At 47.9% G+C, this 23091-nt stretch overlaps 1 protein-coding gene across 1 annotated transcript in view; it reads right to left on the bottom strand.

Moving 5' to 3' along the window:
* Positions 1 to 23091, bottom strand: part of LOC106821299 (DENN domain-containing protein 5B-like) — a 55748-nt gene that overhangs the window by 12748 nt on the left and 19909 nt on the right. The window contains 9 exon segments of the mRNA XM_014826051.1: positions 1100 to 1340; positions 1895 to 1978; positions 2876 to 2962; positions 4894 to 4990; positions 7692 to 7831; positions 7834 to 7846; positions 8199 to 8318; positions 13353 to 13443; positions 14272 to 14425. Of these exon segments, the coding sequence (XP_014681537.1) occupies positions 1100 to 1340; positions 1895 to 1978; positions 2876 to 2962; positions 4894 to 4990; positions 7692 to 7831; positions 7834 to 7846; positions 8199 to 8318; positions 13353 to 13443; positions 14272 to 14425 (1027 nt within the window).

Raw genomic sequence — 23091 nt, 5'->3', positions numbered from 1 at the left:
ATAACAGCTGCTGGCGAGAGATTAGCTCGCCGAGCATAAACAACTTCATTAGCCCGATCCACAAGGGACTGCCCGAAACAAGATCAATAACACAAGTCCTCCATTAATCATAAGCTAATTAGTACACCGAGCTCAGATTAACACAGAGTAATTTTCAACGGACGAGCTGCGATTAACACCGACGCTATATTGTAACTACAAGTTAAATTAACCCAAGCTCATTAACACAGGCCTGCTCTTGCCAGACCACAAGGGTCTTGAATCACAGCGGGTCAGTAACGCGATCAGACATCCTTAACACGTAGCGTCTGTAGCCACAGAGGTTCTGGATCGACAGGGTTAAGCAGGAGATCCGTTACACACTAGGTTCTTGCTAGCGACGAGGTCTGGATCACAGCCGGTTTAAAGCCAGGCCGGAGATCAGTTAAACAACTAGGTCTGATGGACACAATGGTCTGGATCTGACAGAGTTGTGAGCAGGGAGATCATCTAAGCACTAGCGTGTAGCACAATATATCGGATCACAGGGTTTAAAGCAGCGAAAGATCCATTAACACTAGCGTCTTGTAGCACGAAGGTCTGGATCAACAGGGTTTAAAGCAGAGCAGATCATGAATCACCGTTAGGTCTTGCCAGCACAAGGTTCTGGATCACAGTGGTTTAAAGCAGTGAAAGGGGATCGATTAACAATTAGGTCTCCTGGTAGCACGAGGTTCGTGGATCACAGGGTTTAAAGCAAGGCGGAGATCATTAACACGTAGGTCTGCAGCAGAAGTTGGATCACAGGTTTAAAGGCAGGAGGATCCGGATGGAACACTAGGTCTTGCCAGCACAATGGGTTCTGCGATCACAGAGTTTCGAAGGGCAGGGATGCATTTAACACTAGGTCTGTAGCACGGATTGGTTTCGCGTCACTAGGTTTAAAGCAGGAGATCATTAACACTAGGTCTGCAGCACGAGGTCTGGATCACAGGGTTTAAAGCAGGAGATCATTAACACTAGGTCTGCAGCACGAGGTCTGGATCACAGGGTTTAAAGCAGGAGATCATTAACACTAGTTCTGCAGCACAAGATCAAGGGTCACACGCGGCGGCCATACTTCATGTCGTAGACGATCGTCGTCGGCAGCGTGCGGATCGTGATGGGCGTCGCCGAGCTCGACCGCCGCCTGCTGCCAGCGCCCCCTGCCACCTCCTTACGTGGCTCCCTCTTCGGGGACGACGTGGCCGACGCCGGCGCCGACTGCGATATGATCGGCAGCTGCGGCTTTGGCACCATCGTCGTCGACGACGATGCCGGTTGCCGTGGCGCCGCGTCCGACTCGAGCGTCATCGAGAACTCTGCCGGGAACAAGAGAACGTAGGTTAGCGAGCGGTAGCAACACGTCGTTGTTGTTTGTCAGCAAGCGTGAGAGAGGCGTATGGCTGATGATATCTCGTACAGCTTGGCGTTCATTAGAAGCTTTTATTTCATCTAGAACATTTGTTTCTTTCGAAATCATCTTTAATTTTCTACTTTTAATCAGTTTTTACATACAGACATCAAATTCAATTCTTGTTTAAATGTGAAATTTTCGAACGAGAGTGAGAGCAAAATAGAACAAGCAAGAGAGATAGAAAGAACAAGAGAGAGGGCGATAGGGAAGGAGGGATGGAAGGAAAGGAGGGAGGGAGGGAGGGAGGAGACGGAGGGAGGGGACGGAGGGAGGGAGATAGAAGAAGAGACTGAGAAGCATGGCAGCCTACAATGCATAGACTTGCAATCTTCAAAACTGTTAAGAGTTATGGAAACACTCTGGCATTCAGCAAAGCACCAAAGGTTGCACAGCATGCAACACCGATGATTTTTCACGTTTTTTCTTGCAATCCTGGTTTTGCAAAGAACCCAACCCTACCTTCTGGGTTTGCCGTTCTTGCCAGAAAGTTTTCAACCCCTTTTAATCCCGTATACATCAATTGGTCTACAGCATTCCTCTTATCTAGTAAATAAATGGAAAAACACGCAAACACACCATGCAGTAAGATCATCGATGACACCCGACGTCAGTGCCACCTGGTGGCAGCAATGTCAAGTAACAAGCAACAGAATTGCGAGAGATATTCCCTGGAAAATGGTTCCTGGAATTCGCTGCAATGCTGTTCCAACACGTATACCGGTATAACAACAAATATACGCCACCAGACGACAGAGATGCCAGACACAGTCATGCCACGGTGCAAAATATACACTGGAACTAAACGGTTCGACCTCTACGATACTGATCGGAAACGGCAGTCGGGGTCGCATATTAACCGATGCAGATTCAAAATTAAACAGCTTTGACTCGTCATTCAAATTGAACAAAGTTGATCTATGCAAACTTTAAATCGATCACGTTTAACGTTAAGTTGCACGATAGCTCTAGAGTCTAGTACTATAGCCCTTGTTTGCCACAGGCGACAAGCCACAGGCGACAAGCCACAGGTGACAAGCCACAGGTGACAAGCCACAGGTGACAAGCCACAGGTGACAAACACAGGTGACAACACAGGCGTCAAGCCACAGGTGACAAGCCACAAGTAACAAGCCACAGGCTGTGGCGAACAAGGGCTATAGTACTAGAGCTAGTTGCACGATAAACATTTTCGATTTGCATAAAAATAAAGTTTATCTCAGTTAGATCCATAATAAGTTATAATTACTTATAACGACGAAATTTTAATTTTCTACTTTTAATCAATTTTTCATCCGTTGTAAGTAATTATAACTTACTATGGATCAAACTGAAATCAACTTTATTTTACATGAACTATAGAGATCCGATGAAAATTATTCAATCATTTTCGATTTGCTTTGTGGGGTTTTTGACATTATTTTGCTAGCAAAGTGTCGTTACCTTCGATGAATCTGTGCAAACTAACGGGCACTTCGTACCCGTACAGCATCTTTTTCTCTTCAGATATATCGGGACTAGTAGGCCGCACTGCAAGGGCACGTAAAAAATAAATGTGGTTCGTGCAGGGTAAAAAAATCATCTATGTCTCGCACTTCTCGCTACGCAGACGTGTTCTAAATGTTCGAAATAAATCCACACACGCGCACACACATTGCATTACGTAGAGCAGTGCTCCTTAAACTATTTCAGTGTCATTCACCCTCGAGTCTTTCTCATAAAATTTCATTCACCCGCGACTAAATTTCCCTTATGTTTTTGGTAAGTTTCATTCACCCCAAAATAATTTCATCCACCCTTGGGTGAACCATTCACCAGTTTAAGAAGCACTGACGTAGATACTGGTTACACTACCCCTGGCCACACCCACAGTACAGAAACATGCAAATTCAACGTTGACTTTAAGCACCACCAAACATCTAGGCTAAAAGAAATATGTCGAAAGGCTTCCATTTCCGTAGTCAAGATCAAACTTGATTATAATCAAGATAATAATATCAATTAATAATTACGAACTGTTTGTGTCGTTTCTATCAAAATATTGTTTTGTTCATATCATTTGTAAAAAATTTTTAGACTTGAGTTACGGGCATACTAAATCATGGGAAAAGTAGAGTAGAACAAACTGTGCGGATACAACAGTCGACACAAATCCACTCTAGTGAGAATTGCTATCTACCCATGATGGACCTATCGAACATTTCTATTAAAGCCTGTCAAATTTTCTTGCCGGCGAGCAGCCAACATTACAGCAACAACAACCAACAATAACAACGAATAATAATAATAATAATAATAATAATCGCAAAAGCCTGAAACACACTACATAAAAAAATATCAAAAATGAAAATAAGCGGTGAGCAAAACATCTATCAAGCGAGTGGAAGCACGTTAGTTTAGCATCATTTCAGTTAGAGACGTACGGTCGATTCTCTTGCGTAGTATGCACCAGGCCAAGGCTGCATGTGTGAATAATGTGAGACCACAAACGTGTAATAACTATCAGCGCCTCTGATAACCTAGCAGCTAGACGCTGCTGTGCACAACATTAAACGATATACGCCAAACACAACATAACTGTAGCCGAAGCTGAAGCTATTAAAATTATACTGCGGATCAATTTCATCGCTACTCAAAATGAGGAAGCAGCCATTTTGCGTCGAAGAAACCGATAACGAAAATCGAAACGATATCGTAGCGTTGCGCTTGAATTTCTGTAGCCCACAGTCACCCCAAACTTGATTCAAAATTCTTGCATCTTAATTAATAATATTGTTAATTAAAAATAATTAATAATTAATGCTACCATCGCAGTGACGACCAGCATTCCCTCACATATGTATCTCAGTGACCAAATGGCACTTCTTAAATGTCACCTATACCTCACCAGTTCCTCCACAGCTTCAAGTGTCTGCATTTATTCTCATCAAATAACCCTTTTCACAAAATTCATTTTCGTTAAACGTGTGAATTTCGAGTGACTAACCACATCACGTGATCTTGTGACCCAATGAGATTTCTGTAAACTAAACAGACCATTGCACATCACCAATCGATAATTAATAAACCTTAAATAACCCTCCAATATGCACTAAGGGTCACTAAAAGTCACCAAAGGTTGCCAAAAATCAGCAACCATCGCCGAAGGTGAACACGGCTGCCGACTCATGCGCTAGCCGTCTAACGCAAACTCATCGCCTCGCCTAAAACATCCAAACACACAAAATTCTCCAAGGACACCTCACGACCACGTGTAATTAGCTAGCAAGGCAGCAGCGCCCCTATGATGAGGGTGCGTGTCTATGGGCAGCGCCCCGTACGATGAGGGCACGTGTCTACGGGCAGTGCCCCCTATGACGAGGGTGCGTGTCTACGGGCAGCGCCCCCTATGACGAGGGTGCGTGTCTACGGGCAGCGCCCCCTATGATGAGGGTGCGTGCGTGTCTGCGGGGCGTGCGTACCGGGAGTGAGGAAGTTGGGGTCGATCGGCTTGCTCGTGTCGTTGCACTCCTCTATCTCCATGAAGCTGAGCAGGTGAGACCACAGAGCCGACTTGCCCTGCAACACCACCAGCATCTCCATCAGTACCACTCACAGCAGCCTCTTCATCAGTACCGCTCACAGCAGCATCCGCATCAGTACCGCTCACAGGATTTCATTGGCGACGTGGCACTCTCACGAGGAACGGCGTCACAGCGCAGCATCCGCATCAGCTTACCGCCCACAGAGCAGTCTGCATCAGTAGCCGCTCACAGACAGCATTCCGCCACATCAGTACGCGGTCACAGCAGCATCCGAATCAGTACCGACTCACGAGCAGCATCTGCATCAGTACCGCTCACAGCAGCATCCGCATCAGTACCACTCACAGCAGCATCTGCATCAGTACCGCTCACAGCAGCATCCGCATCAGTACCACTCACAGCAGCATCCGCATCAGTACCACTCACAGCAGCATCCGCATCAGTACCATCCGTCCTCGGTCACTACTGCTGCATGACACCCTACCACGTGGGCACAGCCCTACCATTACGTCATACATGAGGAAAAGTATAGAACTATAACTATATGTGTATATAATTATTTTAAATGGTAAATACTAAAGAAAATATCAAATATATAAAATACATGATTAAATGAATTTGAATATTATTATAATTACTTTATCTAGAATTATTAAATAATAAATAAAATATATTTATACATATATAAATATTATGCATATAATTATAATATATATATATATCAAGATATATATATATATGTAAATTTATATAAATATATTTTATCAGTTACCAACTTCATAACCTTTGAATAAACCTCAGTGATTCAAATTTTATGGTTGAACCATCAGTGAAATGAAAAATAATATGCTGAAATACCAAATAACTGTTTCAAATATACCTTTATATATGACTATACTGTATGTGCCACTATAATTTTTTAGCTAACTTAAACATCATTGCTCACTGCTATTTCTTTTATTTCTTTTGCTTACTTTACAAGGGTAAGGAGACTCGAGACAGATATTTATGGTTAGTTTTAGTAGATGCCAACAGCGTCGGCAGTTCCTAACAATTGCCTATATGAGACCCTAACAGAACATCTGTCACATCTACATGATTGTAGTATGACTACATGCACGGCGAATATGTATACATGTGGTCATGCTACAAGGCTAAAAAGCATTCAGTCCACCACCTTAAATCTTAAGTAATATATTTCTTGCACTCAAACTATCAATCACAGGTCCAGTCCATAAGCAAAAAGGTAGATAAACTGATCGTGACTGAAATAATATTCGTACGAACGATAGCACTTCTCCATATACACACCAGCCATATAGTAAAAGCTGACAACAGTAGCAACAAACCACCCAAAAACACATCAGAAATATGCAACATAGGAGTGCACAGGTAACTGGTGCTGGCAACCTGAACACGGAGCGCAGCTGGCAGCCTTGCTATATAACACACACACGCACGCGCAGCAGTCACTGCCACCAACAAACCCTGCTTGGCGTCACCAAATCAACTTTGCGAATGATTTAAGCATATATAACTCCGGCCACGCTGAAAACTGAAACTACAATAGATAGAGTGGGTAGTAGTGTTCACGCGTGTGATTCCACGCGCCGCATCGATGCAATGTCATGCATCAGGTAGAGTAGCACGAAATTGCATAAACGCCCACGTAACCAGTACAGGAAGCTACCACAATGCTACCGCCTTCCCTGCGGCTTCACTAGACTGGACCTCGTCGCCAGTTACAGTAGCAACTCAGGATATGTTTCGCCACAGCAGTGTCAAGTCTAACCCAAGTTAACTACCCAGGGGTTATACGATTACATTTTTTTCCGGAAAGAAATTTTCTGGAAAGAAATTAGACAAGAAAGTATAGATTATAAAAAAAGTTACTTCCAAGTGGAGTTTGAACATTTTGCTTCCTGTGAATTTTGTAGACAGTGGAAGACAGTGGGAACAGCAACGAGTGGAAGCTCTTGAGTAAAAGGTCAGAGGAGGTCACCCTATATAGCAGGCTATACTGTCACCAAGCGAGCGCGGACGCGTGCATGCACCGCCGCGCAGAGATTCCACACAGCAGCGTCAACAATTCTTGTTTATAGAGGCGCACACGATGGGCGAAACACACTGGCAGCATGTGTAAGAGGTGTTACCTTCTTCATCTGCTGGCGATGTGTGCACCACGACGATAAAACAGTGCATTAGGAGGTGTAATGGTGACAAGCTGCTAAGCCCTATAAAGCACCTATATATGGACACAGACACACAGACGCACACATCTCATTCTCACACACACCTATACCTCGCATACCTCACACACACGCACCCACACACGCACTCACTCACGCACATACACGTTCTCACACACACCTATACCTCGTACACACGCACGCACGCACGCACGCCCTCACTCACGCACGTACACGTACGCATGCACGCACTCACTCAAGCACATACACGTACACGCACGCACGCACGTACTCACTCACGCACATACACGCACGCACGCACGCGCAAACACCTGACTGCGCGACTAGTCAATCTTCGACGATGAAAGAACTCAAAACAACAAAGCATCTCATGAGCGCGAGTGCTACGCTCTGAACATTCATCGGAACATTCGCGCCAGCACGCGTTTAAAACGGCGCAGCGTTAACTCACTCGTTCTCAACAACAGGCTCCGCGTCCCTGCCCCCGCCCAGCCCCCACGCCCCGCCCCCGCCTCCCGCGCTCACCTTCTTCGTCTGCAGGCCGTGACCCAGATGCGCTCCAAGCAGGTCACACAGACTCGCGATGAGCGTGTTCTCCTCGACGCCGGCCGTGATCGTGACCTCGCCGTGACCCAGCTCGACGGCCTCCTGTCCGAGCTTCTCACCAACCAGCGCTTGGTCTGCGATGAGAGAGAGGAGAGGTGATGAGAGAGGATGAGGTGAGAGAGAAGAGAAGGAGAGGGGTGAGAGGCAAGGACTGTAATAGTATTGTGCTGACGATGTTTTATTGTGTTAAACTCACATTACAGAAATCTCATGGATGAGCCAAGCAAAACCTTCTATAAAGTACTCGTTATGTGCACGTTTATGAATTACGTTTCAATGACCAGCCATTTAGAAGGTAATGAAATTTGATCTCATCCTGACCGACCAGTGTCGCTTCCTTCCTTTGCACATTTCTCCCATTCCTTCATCGCTCCTCATGGATTAGAACGTTGCTCAGCGAATTTGAACTTTGAAGGATGGTCCTACCTTGCTCTTCACCTCCTTGAGTAATGTCTCGACAAACTTCCAGTTGGTGTGAGCGATGGTTGCCGCTGACATGTCGCCTATCCCCGGGCCCGCGCTCTTACGCGCCTCCTGGATGTACTTCTGCAATGCAGTGGCGAAAACAAGCATCGATTAATTACGACTCGCGGCGCCACTGATTGATAGCAACAAGTGGCTACCTTGAAGATGACGGATCACTCCATGCACTTGCTCACTCATCTACTTTATATATATATATATATATATATATATATATATATATATATATGTATGTATAAGGGATTAAGGTGAGGGCTAAGGTTGGGGTTGGGTTAAGGTGAGGGTTAAGTGAGGGTTAAAGTTGGGTTTGGTTAGGATTGATAATGATAATTCATGCACACTTATCCTAATATTAACTTGAGCCGACATCAGCTAACTGTATCCCCCGATGACATCACCATCTCTTATCGAAACACTCAAACGATTAAAGCAAATCTGGATTTTTTCCCACTGGATGGAGTCAACCACGGTTCATTCACGCAGTGCACGTATTTATCAGCTGCTGCCTTACCAATGTCTACTTTCCTGTTCCCTGATTCCCTGGCCGAACGAAGAGCCACACTCGTCCGTGAAGAATTGATTAACTACTGCATGCGTGACGGTGGAATGCCCGCGTGGCAGGCAACCCGCGAGGGGTAGGTGTGTGTGGCAGCACGCCTGAGGGGTAGGTGTGTGTGCAGGGCAACCCGTGAGGGTAGGTGTGTGCGTGGCAGGCAACCCGTGAAGGGTAGGTGTGTGTGGAGGCAACCCGTGAGGGTAGGTGTGTGTGGCAGGCAACCCGTGAGGGGTAGGTGTGTGTGCCGTGCAGCAGTGATGAGGTGGACATAAAGGCGGGGCTTATGTCGGGCTTGCGAGCCGACTCGACTGGAAGCGACTGTGACGCGACTGCCTGCGACTGGCCGCCACTAGTTGCTCAGAATAAAACAGTGGGCAACTGGACGCAACTAGTCGCTGCCGATCGCTTCGAGTTGCTCGAAATCCTGAGTCTGCTTCCAGTCGAAGTCGGCTCGCAAGCCCGGACATAAGCCCCCCTTAAGTTGAACTGGGTTTACACACATACAGTGCATCGTGAGTAACGTGAGTCAACGCAGCGAGTGGAGAGAGCTATGTGATGTTGGTGGCGGCATAGATATATACAAACACATGGATTGCTGACTCCCTCGCGCGCCGGCCGATGCAGCGTTTGTTACGGTTTGTAGGGGGCGTACTGATGGGTCGCACTGACACCACTGCCGGTATGTAGAATAGCTGCTGTATGACTTCTATAAATATTCGTCAATTTATGTTTTTAAATTTGCATGGATTGTGTTTGTATATATCTACGATGGCAAAGTGTGGACAGTGCGTCTGCAGGTGCGCGCAGTTCTACCGCCACCAGCAGCAACATACAACAAGCACACCGTTACCACGTATAGACAGGAGAACATTTAGAGTCTCGTGACCTTCTGATACAGACAGTATCACGCTATACAGATAGAGCTAGACAGTGACACGCTGTGAGTCTATAGTAGACGTAGTAGTAGTATAGTACCGTTACGGTCACAGCTTTACATCACAGCTGTGTAGACAAACAGTTATACAATTTAACCACCAAAGAGATACGGTCGGAACGCAGCCATGAAGATGGACAGTCACACAATTAGAGTCAAGCAGTGACCACCACTACCATATAGGTAAAAAAACCTACTTTAACCATATAGGTAATCAACAGCCCCACTACCATAAACGTTAACCCAGGCAGACAGCCAGGCAGGCAGGCAGGTAAGCAGACAGACATACAGAGGAGGACACGCACACGCACGCACTCACACACACTCACGCGCTGACAGACATATATATACGCATAAAGTGACATACAGACACACACGCATGCACGCACGCACACAAAACGCAAAGACAGACTGACAGACAGTAGGTGGTGACTGCGTGCAGCAGGCACACACACACGATCGCACGAAGCGATCCCTTACACGCCTTAGCGACAGACAGACAGCAGAAGACAGACAGACAGTAGGTGGTGACTGCGTGCAGCAGGCACACACACACGATGCCACGAAGCGACCCTTACAACGCCTTAGAGCTTAGACAGACAGACAGAATAGACAGACAGACAGACAGTAGGGTGGTGACTGCGTTGCAGCAGGCACACACACACGATGCCACGAAGCGACCCTTACACGCCTTAGACACAGACAGACAGACAGACCAGACAGACAGACAGTAGGGTGGTGACTGCGTGCAGCAGGCACACACACACACGATGCCACGAAGCGACACTTACACGCCTTAGACAGACAGACAGATAGACAGACACAGACAGACAGTAGGGTGGTGACTGCGTGCAGCAGGCACACCACACACGATGCCAACGAAGCGACCTTACACGCCTTACGACAGACAGACAGATAGACAGACAGACAGACAGCAGGGTGGTGACTGCGTGGCAGCAGGGCAACACAACACGATGCCACGAAGCCGACCCTTACACGCCTTAGACAGACAGACATGACAGACAGACAGACAGACAGACAGACAGACAGACAGACAGACAGACAGACAGACAGACAGACAGTAGGGTGGTGACTGCGTGCAGCAGGCACACACACACGATGCCACGAAGCGACACTTACACGCCTTAGACAGACAGACAGATAGACAGACAGACAGACAGTAGTGGTGGTGACTGCGTGCAGCAGGCACACACACACGATGCCCGACGAGCGAGCCCTTACACGCCTTAGACAGACAGACAGATAGACAGAAGACAGACAGACAGTAGGGTGGTGACTGCGTGCAGCAGGCACACACACACGATGCACAAGCGACCCTTACACGCCTTAGACAGACAGACAGATAGATCAGACAGACAGACAGCAGGGTGGTGACTGGTGCAGCAGGCCACACACAAGCACGATGCCACGAAGCGACCCTTACACGCCTTTAGACAGACAGACAGACAGACAGACAGAGACAGACAGACAGACAGACAGACAGACAGATAGACAGACAGACAGACAGTAGGGTGGTGACTGCGTGCAGCAGCACACGCGCAACACACGATGCACGAAGCGACCCTTACACGCCTTAGACAGACAGACAGATAGACAGACAGACAGACAGTACGGGTGGTGACGCTGCGTGCAGGCAGGCACACACACACGATGCCACGAAGCGACCCTTACACGCCTTAGACAGACAGACAGACAGACAGACAGACAGACAGACAGACAGACAGTAGGGTGGTGATTGTGTGCAGCAGGCACACACACACACGATGCCACGAAGCGACACTTAAATGCCTTAGACAGACAGACAGACAGACAGACAGACAGACAGACAGACAGACAGTAGGGTGGTGACTGGCGTGCAGCAGGCACACAACACACGATGCCACGAAGCGACACTTACACGCCTTAGACAGACAGACAGACAGACAGACAGACAGACAGACAGACAGACAGACAGACAGACAGACAGACAGACAGACAGACAGACAGTAGGGTGGTGACTGCGTGCAGCAGGCACACACACACGATGCCACGAAGCGACACTTACACGCCTTAGACAGACAGACAGACAGACAGACAGGACAGACAGACAGTAGGGTGGTGACTGGCGTGCAGCAGGCACACACACACGATGCCACGAAAGCGACACTTAAATGCCTTAGATAGACAGACAGACAAAGAGACAGACAGACAGACAGACAGAAGGGAGGTGACTGTCAGCATCAGACACACACACGATGCCACGAAGCGACACTTACACGCCACCGGCGGGCATGTCTCTCCATCAGCTCATACTGCAGAGAAGAGCGTCGATGGAGAGAGAAAGAGACAACGACAAACGCGGCAAATATAAGCAAAGTACAGAAGACGAGAGAAGAACTGCAGCGAGCGACAGATCTAGTGCGCACGTAAAAGTCACGTAACACGCGCTCTGGATCGTCACACACACGAACGCAGCCGCACGCACGCACGCACGCACGCACGCAGCTCGCACACTGCGCACGCGCGACGCGCACCGCCACGCACACGCACACGCACACGCACACAGCGCACGCACACACACACACACGGATCACTGGAACGCCTAAACTCTATTAGAATACAACAATCTACAGAGGCGGCAACCCCGTGAGTGTACACGCTGTACATTAATAACGAGTCACCAGGCTATTGCTGTTGCTACAGAGTGCGTGTACGTAATACGCCGCGGTGGGGGTGTATGGAGCGCGTCTATGAATCAAGGCTTTCGTCGCGCTTTACGATCTTCCTGATGGACAATAACTCAACATCATCGCACGACGTTATTCGGGTCGTACGACGGTTTTCCGTAAAGAAAGCGTCGCCGCCGAGTCTGCTGTTCTCTTGTTGCTTCAGCGTCTCACTCACCACCAGTGAGCGCTCACGTACATGGTTGGCCATCGAACTTGACAGAAATAATTATTTTTACCGCGGCGTTAAATTATGTGAAACAAGGCCTCTGATTGGGTAACAAAAAGAGCCATAATTTAACCGTGGTTAAATTATTTCAACCGCAGTAAAAATAATTATTTCTGAGCACGATGGCCAACCACATACGTACGCACCGCAACAGCTAACTCACCGCTAGCGCTATCTCATACTATTTACACTCTACCTCACAAAAACTAATCACAATGGACTCACATCCCGTAATGCTGGGGCCCAGTCTCCCCTCAGATATTTGTTACATACTACAAACTGCTAGTTCATTGCTAACGTGGCTTCAAAAGCCTCTAAATATCTGCATCGCAGCCAACAACGACTAATTACAATTACAGAGGAATCACGCTACACAGTGAGAAGATCACAAGCCTCGCCTATCCACATATCCACACATACATACGCCTATCCACATATCCACACACACTACATCACTAATCCACATATATCACTATATACACACACACATATATAATATATCAGCAGGAGTTAATAAAGACAAATTTGTCTTTATTATAATATTAACCCCTGATATATATATATATATATCACTATATCCACAGGCTGACGACGACTCACGGGGGCTGTTAGTGCGACACAGTACGTGTTGCTGGCGGATGTAGACACTCACCTCTCTTTGGTCGTTATTATTCATGAGGTGTTCGGAGTGCTGCTGGGAGCGGTCGCGTCGCTTCCACTGCGACTTGTCGCGCTTCTTTGGTCTGAATTACGAGAATAACGGTCGATGTGATTGATAATCCTAACTACAGGGATGGCACCTTGCGAAATGCACGAGTTTGCAACATAACCTTTACATATATATGTGCAACAAAACGTATGGGATATATATACCATGTGGCGAAAATGTAACACATGGTTGGAAATAACCACAAAACGTTCTAAATCACCCCCCACCCCCCACACACACACACCTGCGCCACCCAGCACCTCCCTCTTCCCCCTCGCTCCCCCAAGGGACGAATTTCGCAATTTTAGCCACTTGCGAAAAATCGCGAGTGCCTAAAAAATCTACGTGCTAAAATGAATTCTAACGTTCTAATGCTTTTTGAATATTACATACACTTTTTGCATACAATTACTACTAATCGTTGGAATGAGCTTCAATGGCAATTTGACCGACCAGTTTGACCATTAATCACAAAATATATTCATTCCGTGATCGAAAGTGATAATGTATGCGGTGTACGCTATAAATTTCCACTCGCAGAAAATAGCAAGTGCTTATATTTTCTACTCGCAATTTCTCAATATCGACACGCATTTTGCAAGTTAGCAATATGGAAATTTGAGCCGTGCCCCAGGGGCGGATCCAGAGGGTTTGGGTGACCAGTTTCCATAGTTCTAGTCACAGCTAGGGGGGTCCGGGGGCATGCCTCCTCCGGGAATTTAAAAAAAAGTAGGCTATATTTGGTGCAATCTGGTGAATTTTGAGGGTCAATTCTGAAGATACCCAGCCTGTGACCGGTTTCTGGAAACCGGTGCAAACCGGCCTAAATCCGCGCCTGGTGCTCCCCCCCCCCAGCACTCACTTGTTTTCCTCAGGACCCTTGTTGAGCACGCGGCCGTCGAGTGACGGGAACAGGTCGGATGTGTGCTGCCAGTCGTCGAAGTTGAAGTCGTCGGGGAAGTGCGGCGCGGGCGCGACCATGTCCACGTTGCCCGCGCGATTCTCAATCAGCAACTCTGCGGGGCAACAACAACAACATATAATATATCAGCAGGAGTTAATAAAGACAAATTTGTCTTTATTAACTCCTGATATCAGGGGTTAATAATGACAAATTTGTCATTATTATAATATTAACCCCGGATATATATATATATATATATATATATATATGTAAATTTATATAAATATATTTTATCAGTTACCAACTTCATAACCTTTGAATAAACCTCCAGTGATTCAAATTTATGGTTGAACCATCAGTGAAAATGAAAAATAATATGCTGAAATACCAAATAACTGTTCAATATAACTTTATATATGACTATACTGTATGTGCACTATAATTTTTTAGCTAACTTAAACATCATTGCTTCACTGCTATTTCTTTTATTTCTTTTGCTTATTCTTTACAAGGGTAAGGAGACTCGAGACAAGATTTTATGGTTAGTTTTAGTAGATGCCAACAGGTCGGCAGTTCCTACACATTGCCTTATGAGACCCTAACAGAACATCTGTCACATCTACATGATTGTAGTATGACTACATGCACCGGAATATGTATACATGTGGTCATGCTACAAGGCTAAAAGCATTCAGTCCCACCACCTTAAATCTTAAGTAATATATTTCTTGCACTCAAAACATCAATCACAGGTCCAGTCCATAGCAAAAAGGTAGTAAACTGATCGTGACTGAAATAATATCGTACGAGATAGCACTTCTCCATATACACACCAGCCATATAGTAAAAGCTGACAACAGTAGCAACAAACCACCCAAAAACACATCAGAAATATGCCAACATAGGAGTGCACAGGTAACTGGTGCTGGCAACCTGAACACGGAGCGCAGCCTGGCAGCCTTGCTATATAACACACACACAGCGCAGCATCACTGCCACCAACAAACGCTGCTTGCGTCACCAAATCAACTTGCGATGATTTAAGCATATATAACTCCGGCCACGCTGAAAACTGAAACGACTAACCATAGACGGGGTCCATGATTGCTACAATAGATAGAGTGGGTAGTAGTGTTCACGCGTGTGATTCCACGCGCCGCATCGATGCAATGTCATGCATCAGGTAGAGTAGCACGAAATCCATGCAGTCCCAGCTGGCATAAACACCCACGTAACCAGTACAGGAAGCTACCACAATGCTACCGCCTTCCCTGCGGCTTCACTAGACTGGACCTCGTCGCCGTTACTGTAGCAACTCAAGGATATGTTTCGCACAGCAGTGTCAGTCTAACCCAAGTTAACTACCCAGGGGTTATACGATTACATTTTTTTCCGGAAAGAAATTTTCTGGAAAGAAATTAGACAAGAAAGTATAGATTATAAAAAAAGTTACTTCCAAGTGGAGTTTGAACATTTTGCTTCCTGTGAATTTTGTAGACAGTGGAAGACAGTGGGAACAGAACGAGTTGAGAAGCTCTTGAGTAAAAGGTCAGAGGAGGTCCCCTACTAGCAGCTATACTGTCACCAAGCGAGCGCGCACGCGTGCATGCACCGCGCGCAAGATTCCACACAGCAGCGTCAACATTCTTGTTTATAGAGGGCGCACACGATGCGAAGAACACACTGGCAGCATGTGTAAGAGGTGTTACCTTCTTCATCTGCTGCGATGTGTGCACCACGACGATAAAACAGTGCATTAGGAGGTGATAATGGTGACAAGCTGCTAAGCACTATAAAGCACCTACTATATGGACACAGACACACAGACGCACACACTCATTCTCACACACACCTATACCTCGCATACCTCACACACACGCACCCACACACGCACTCACTCACGCACAGACACGTACACGCACACACTCACGCACAGACACGAACACGCACACACTCATTCTCACACACACCTATACCTCGCATACCTCGCACACACGCACACACGTACACGCACCCACACACGCACTCACTCACGCACATACACGTACACGCACCCACACACGCACTCACTCACGCACATACACGTACACGCACACACTCATTCTCACACACACCTATATCTCGTACACACGCACGCACGCACGCCCTCACTCACGCACGTACACGTACGCATGCACGCACTCACTCAAGCACATACACGTACAGTACACGCACGCACGCACATAGACGCACGCACATACACGCACGCACGCACGCGCAAACACCTGACTGCGACTAGTCAATCTTCGACGATGAAAGAATCTCAAAAACAACAAAGCATCTCATGAGCGCGAGTGCTACGCTCTGAACATTCATCGGAACATTCGCGCCAGCACGCGTTTAAACGCGCGCGGTTAACTCACTCGTTCTCAACAACAGGCTCCGCGTCCCACGTTTTGATACGGTTAGGCGTACCGTATTTGCTAGGGTGGCCGTTACTGGATGGTCGGCACCGTGACACCGCACTTCCGGATGTATGAAAGGCTGCTGAGTGAGCTTCTAATATTAAATCATTACGTCAATTTATGTTTTAAAATTTTCATAGGATTGTGGTTGTATATATCTACTGCGATTGGCCACAGTGTGGACAGTGCGTCTGCCAGGCTGCGGCGCAGTTTTCGTCCCACGCCTCCGCGGCCACCCCGGCCCAGCATAGCAACATACAACAGGCAACACGCGGTTACCCTACGCTATAGACAGGAGCAACATTCTAGCAGTCTCGTGACCTTCTGATAACAGACAGTATCACGCCTATACAGATAGAGCCTAGACAGTGACACGGCTATGACGCTCTATACGTAGACGTAGTAGTTAGCTATAGTACCGCTTACGGTGCACGAGCTCTTCATTCACAGCTGCTGTAGACAAACAGTTATAAGACAATTTAACCACCAAAGAGATACGTCGCGACGCAGCCATGTAGATGGACAGTCACACAATTAGAGTCAAGCAGTGACCACCACTACCATATAGGTAAAAAAACCTACTTTAAACCATATAGGTAATCAACGCCCCACTACCATAGTAACGTTAACGCCAGCAGACAGCAGGCAGGCAGGCAGATAAGCAGACAAGACTTACAGACGGAGGACCGCACGACGCACGCATCACACACACTCAAGCGGCTGACACGACATATAATACGCATAAAGGGACATACAGAAACACAGACATCGCATCACGTGTCACGCCACGACGTCACACAAAACGAAGACAGACAGACAGAACAGCAGGGATTGGTGACTGCGTGCAGCAGCGCACGACCACACGTATGCACGAAGCGACCCTTACACGCCTTAGACAGACAGACAGACACGACAGACAGACAGAGACAGTACGGTTGGTGACTGCGTGCACGCAGCGCACACACACCAGATGCCACGAAGCCGACCCTTACACGCCTTTAGAGTGCTTAGACAGACAGACGCATCAGACAGAGAAGCACAGACAGTTAGCGTGAGTGACTGCGTGCAGCTAGCTACACACACACGATGCAGCCGAAGCCGACCCTTACACGCCTTAGACAGACAGACAGAGACAGAAGACAGACAGACAGTAGGGTGGTACTTGCGTGCAAGCAGGCACACACACACGATGCGACACGAACAGCGACCTTACACGCCTTTAAGACAGAGCAGACAGATAGACAGACAGGAAGACAGACCAGTAGGTGGTGACTTGCGTGCAGCAGGCACACCCAAACACGGATGCCCACGAAGCGACGCCTTACAGCCCTTAGACAGAGAGACGATAGACAGTACAGACAGGACAGGCAGGTGGTGACCCCTGCGCTGCAGCAGGCACACACACCACGATGCGCACGGAGAGCGACCCTTACCGCCTTAGAAGACAGACAGAACTAGACAGGCACAGACAGACGAGACAGACAGACAGATCACGAAGACAGAACAGAGGCAGACAGACAGACTAGGAGTGGTGACTGCGTTGCAGCAGGCACACACACGAACGATGGCACGAAGCGAGCCGCTTACACGCTTAGACAGTACAGAAGATAGGACAGAACAGACAAGACTACAGTAGGGTTGGTGCTGCGTGCCAGCAGGCACACCACACACGATGCCCACGAAGCCGACCCTTTACACGCCTTAGACCAGACAGCACAGGATAGACAGACAGACAGACAGACAGTGGCGTGGGATGCGTGCAGCAGGCACACACACAACGATGACCACGAAGCGACCCTTCACACGCCTTTAGACAGACAGTACAGATAGACTACGGACGACAGACAGCAGTGGTGCGTGACTGGTCCCGCAAGCCAGGCACAACCACACGCGATGCCACGAAGCGACCCTTACACGCCTTAGACAGAGCAGACAGACAGACAGACAGACAGACAGTCTCTAGTATTCAGATCATATAATATCCTCTGATCGACAGACAGATGACAGACAGGACAGACAGTAGGGTAGGTGACTGCGTGCAGGGCAGGCACACACACACGATGCACACGAAGCGGACACCGCTTACCACGCCTTTAAGACAGACAAGACAGATAGACAGACAGACAGACAGTAGGCTGGTGACTGCGTGCAGCAGGCACAACAACACACGATGCCACGAAGCGAACCCGTTACACCGCCTTAGACAGACAGGACAGACAGACAGAACAGATAGAGCAGACAAGACAGACAGTAGGGTGGTGACTGGTGGCAGCAGGCACACACACGAACGCATGCACGAAGCGACCTTACACGCATTAGACAGACAGACAGACCAGACAGACAGACCAGACAGAACAGACAGACAGTAGTGGTTGGTGACTGCGTGCAAGGCAGGCACTACACACAACGATTGCCACGAAAGCGACCTCTATCAGCCGCTTAGACAGACAGACAGACAGACAGGACGAAGACAGCACAGACAGACAGACAGACAGACAGACAGAGCAGACAGACAGAGCAGACAGACCAGTAGGGTGTGACTGCGTGCAGCCAGGCACACACACACGATGCCACACGAAGGCCGCACTTACACGCTTAGACAGCACAGACAGACAGACAGACAGGACAGACAAGACAAGTAGGGTGCGTGACTGCGTTGGCAGCAGCCACACACAAACACCGGATGCCACGAAAGCGACACTTACATGCCTATTAGATAGCACGACAGACAAGAGCACAGCACAGACAGACAGAACAGTAGGGAGGGTGGACTGTCAGCATCAGAACAGCACACTGATGCCACGAAGCGACACCTTACAGCGCACGCCGCGGCGCATGGTCTCTCCATTCAGCACTCATACTGCCAAGAGAAGAGCCGTCGATGGAGAGAGAAAGAGACATACAATGACAAACGCGGTCAATAATAAGCCAAAGTAACAGAAGACGAGAGAAGAACGGCAGCACGCGACAGTATCTTATGTTTTCGGCGCACGTAAAAGTCACGTAACAACGCGCTCTGGATGCGTCAGCCACACGAACGCAACCGCCATCAGCACGCACGGCACGCACCGCACGCCGACCGGCAGTGGCGCCAACGCCGGCACACGCGCACGAGCGACACCAACGACACGCCACACGGCCACACGCACGCACGACACACACAGCACGGATCACTGACAGCGCCCTAAACTCTATCTAAATACAACAATCTAACAGAGGCGCACACCCCAACCGTGAGTGTAACACGCTGTAGCGATTAATGAACGCAGTCACCAGGCTATTTGCTGTTTGCTACAGAGTGCCGTGTACGTAATACGGCCGCGGTGTGGGGGTATGGAGCGCGTCTATGAATTCAAGTGACTTTTCGTATGCGCATGAGCGCTTTACCGATCTTCCATGATGGGCAATAACTCAACATCAATCGCACGAAGTTTTATTCGGGTCGTACGACCGGTTACGTTCGCGTAAAGAAAAGCGTCGCCGCAGTCCAGAGTCTGCTGTTCTTTGTTGCTTCATCGCTCGCCACATCACCCACCAGTGAGCGCTCACGTACATGTTGGCCATCGAACTTGACAGAATGCATTTATTGTTACCGCGGTTAAATTATGTGAAACAAGGCCTCTGATTGGGTAACAAAAGAGCCATATATTTAAAGCGTGCGCTGCTTAAATTGATTTCAACCGCAGTAAAATAATTATTTCTGAGCCACGATGGCGCAACCACATAACGTACGCACCGCAACAGCTAAACTCACCGCTAGCGCTATCTCATACTATTTACACTCTAACCTTCACAAAACTAATCACAATGGACTTCACATCCGCTAATGCTTGGGGCCGCATGTCTCCCCTCAGAATATTTTGTTTAATATACACAATGCTAAAGTTCACTTGGGCTAAACGTGGGCTTTCAAAGCAGTCTAAATATTGCCATCGCAGTCGCACAGTGACTACTTATAAACAGAGGAATCACTCTACACAGTGAGAGATCAAACCCTCGCTAGCTATCCATAATCATCGCACACATAACATACGCATATCCACCATATACACCACACATATAGTCAACTAATCCACATATATGCACTGATATACACAGCACAAATGATATAATAATTCAGCAGTAGTTAATAAACACGAATTTTGATCTTATTATTACCCTGATATCAAGCGTTAAATTATGAAAATTGTCAATTATTATAAATATTGAACCCGTGATATGATATATATATTAATCACTGGATAACGATTCGCACCACAAGTCTGCGACGATCACGGGGGCTGTTAGTCCGGCAGAGCACACCCATGTACGTGTTGTCAAGCCCGGATGTTCAGATCAGCTCAACTAGCCTACATTCAATTGTAGTCGTTATTTTCATTGAGGTGTTCGTATGTTGCTGCTGGGAGCGGTCGCGTCGCTTCCACTGCGACTTGTCGCGCGCTCTCTTTGGTGACTATTACGAGAATGCGGTCGACCTGCTGATTTGATAATCCTAACTACAGGATGGCCCAGCCCTTGCCGAAATGCCACAGAGTTTGAACATAACCTTTACATATGTGCCAACAAAACGTATGGTTATATATATACGCATGTGGCGAAAATGTACACATGTGTTTGCAAATAACCAAAACGTCTAAATCCCCCCCCGTCCCCCACCCCACACTGCGCACCCAGACCTGACACTCTTCCGCCCTCCGCCTCGCCCGCAGGGGACGAATTGTCGCAATTTTAGGCCACTTGCGCAAAAATCCGGCACGAGTTGCCTAAAAATCTACCGTGCTAAATTCGTAATTCATAACGTTCTAATGCTTTTTGGGAGATATTAACATAACCTTTTGCATACAAATTACTACTAATCGTTGGAATGAGCTTCCAATTGCAGCTTTGACGCGACCAGTTGACCATTATATCACAAGAATATATTCATTCCTGTGATCGATCAGTGATAATGTATGCGGTGTACGCGCTATAAATTTCCCTCCAGCGAAAATAGCAAGTGCTATATATTTTCTACTCTTCGCCAATTCCTCAATATCGACAAGCGCAATCTTTGCGAGTTTAGCAATATGGAAATTTTGAGCCATGCCCAGAGGCGCGGATCCAGAGGGTTGGGTGACCAGTTTCCATAGTTCTAGTCACAGCTAGGGGGGTCCGGGCATGCCCCGCTCTAGGAATTTTAAAAATTAGCTATATTTGGTGGCAATCTGGTGAATTTTGCAGGGTCCAATTCTGAAGAATACCCAGCCTGTGACGGCTTTCTGGAAACCGCGTGGCAAACCGGCCCCCTAAATCTGCGGCCTTGGGTCTCCCCCCTCCAGCACTCACTTGTTTTCGCTCAGGTTCCCTTGTTGAGCCACCGGCGCCGTCGAGTGACGGAACAGGTCGGATGTGCTGCCTGCCAGTCGTCAAAGTTGAAGTCGTCCAGGAAGTGCGGCGCGCGGCGCGACCATGTCCAGACGGTTTGCCCGCGCGATCTCATCAGGCACAGCTCTGCGGGGCAACAACACGCAACAGCACGCAAACATTAGCACAGCAACAATAGCAGAGCAACATTAGCACAGCAACATTAGCACAGCCCAACAATAAGCAGAAGGCAAGCATGTAGCACAGCAACATTAAAGCACAGCAACATTAGCACAGCAACATTAGCCACAGCAACAATAGCACAGGCAACAATTAGGCACAGGCAACATATAGGCAGCAGCAATTTCATTAGCACAGCAAACATTAAGCACAGCAACAATTAGGCAGCTAGCAACAATAGCACAGCAAACATTAGCACAGCAACATAGCACAGCAACATTAGCACAGCAACATTAGCACAGCAACATTAGCACAGCAACATTAGCACAGCAACATTAGCACAGCAACATTAGCACAGCAACATTAGACGTCAGGGAAGTGCGGTGCGGGAGCCACATCAACCATTTGTTTTACCAATGTTTACAATCACATACAATCACATACAGTGATTACAGCGATCATATACGGGCGTCCTCATCTCTCTGTACTGACCCTGCCACACAGCTAACACGCCCGCCTACCTGCTTATCTCTCTGTTACAATAGAACGCCTGCCCACCAGCTAACCACGCTCCGCCTGACCTGCTTTATCTCTCTGTACTGACCGCCTGGCCAAACAGGCTTAACTGCGGCCGCCTACCTGCTTATCTCCTCTCCTATGATGCACACAGCTAAGCGGCACCCGCCTACCTGCGCCTTATGGCTGCTCGCTGTACTCGACCTGCCTACACAGCTAACATGCCCGGGGCCTAGCGCTGCTTATCTGCTCTGTAGCTGACCCTTGCACACAGCTAACGGCACCCCGCCTACTG

The sequence above is a fragment of the Priapulus caudatus genome, unplaced genomic scaffold, assembly GCF_000485595.1.
Source record: "Priapulus caudatus unplaced genomic scaffold, Priapulus_caudatus-5.0.1 Scaffold68, whole genome shotgun sequence".
In the NCBI taxonomy this organism is placed as follows: Eukaryota; Metazoa; Priapulida; class Priapulimorpha; order Priapulimorphida; family Priapulidae; genus Priapulus; species Priapulus caudatus.
This window is presented reverse-complemented; position numbering and strand designations above follow the sequence as displayed.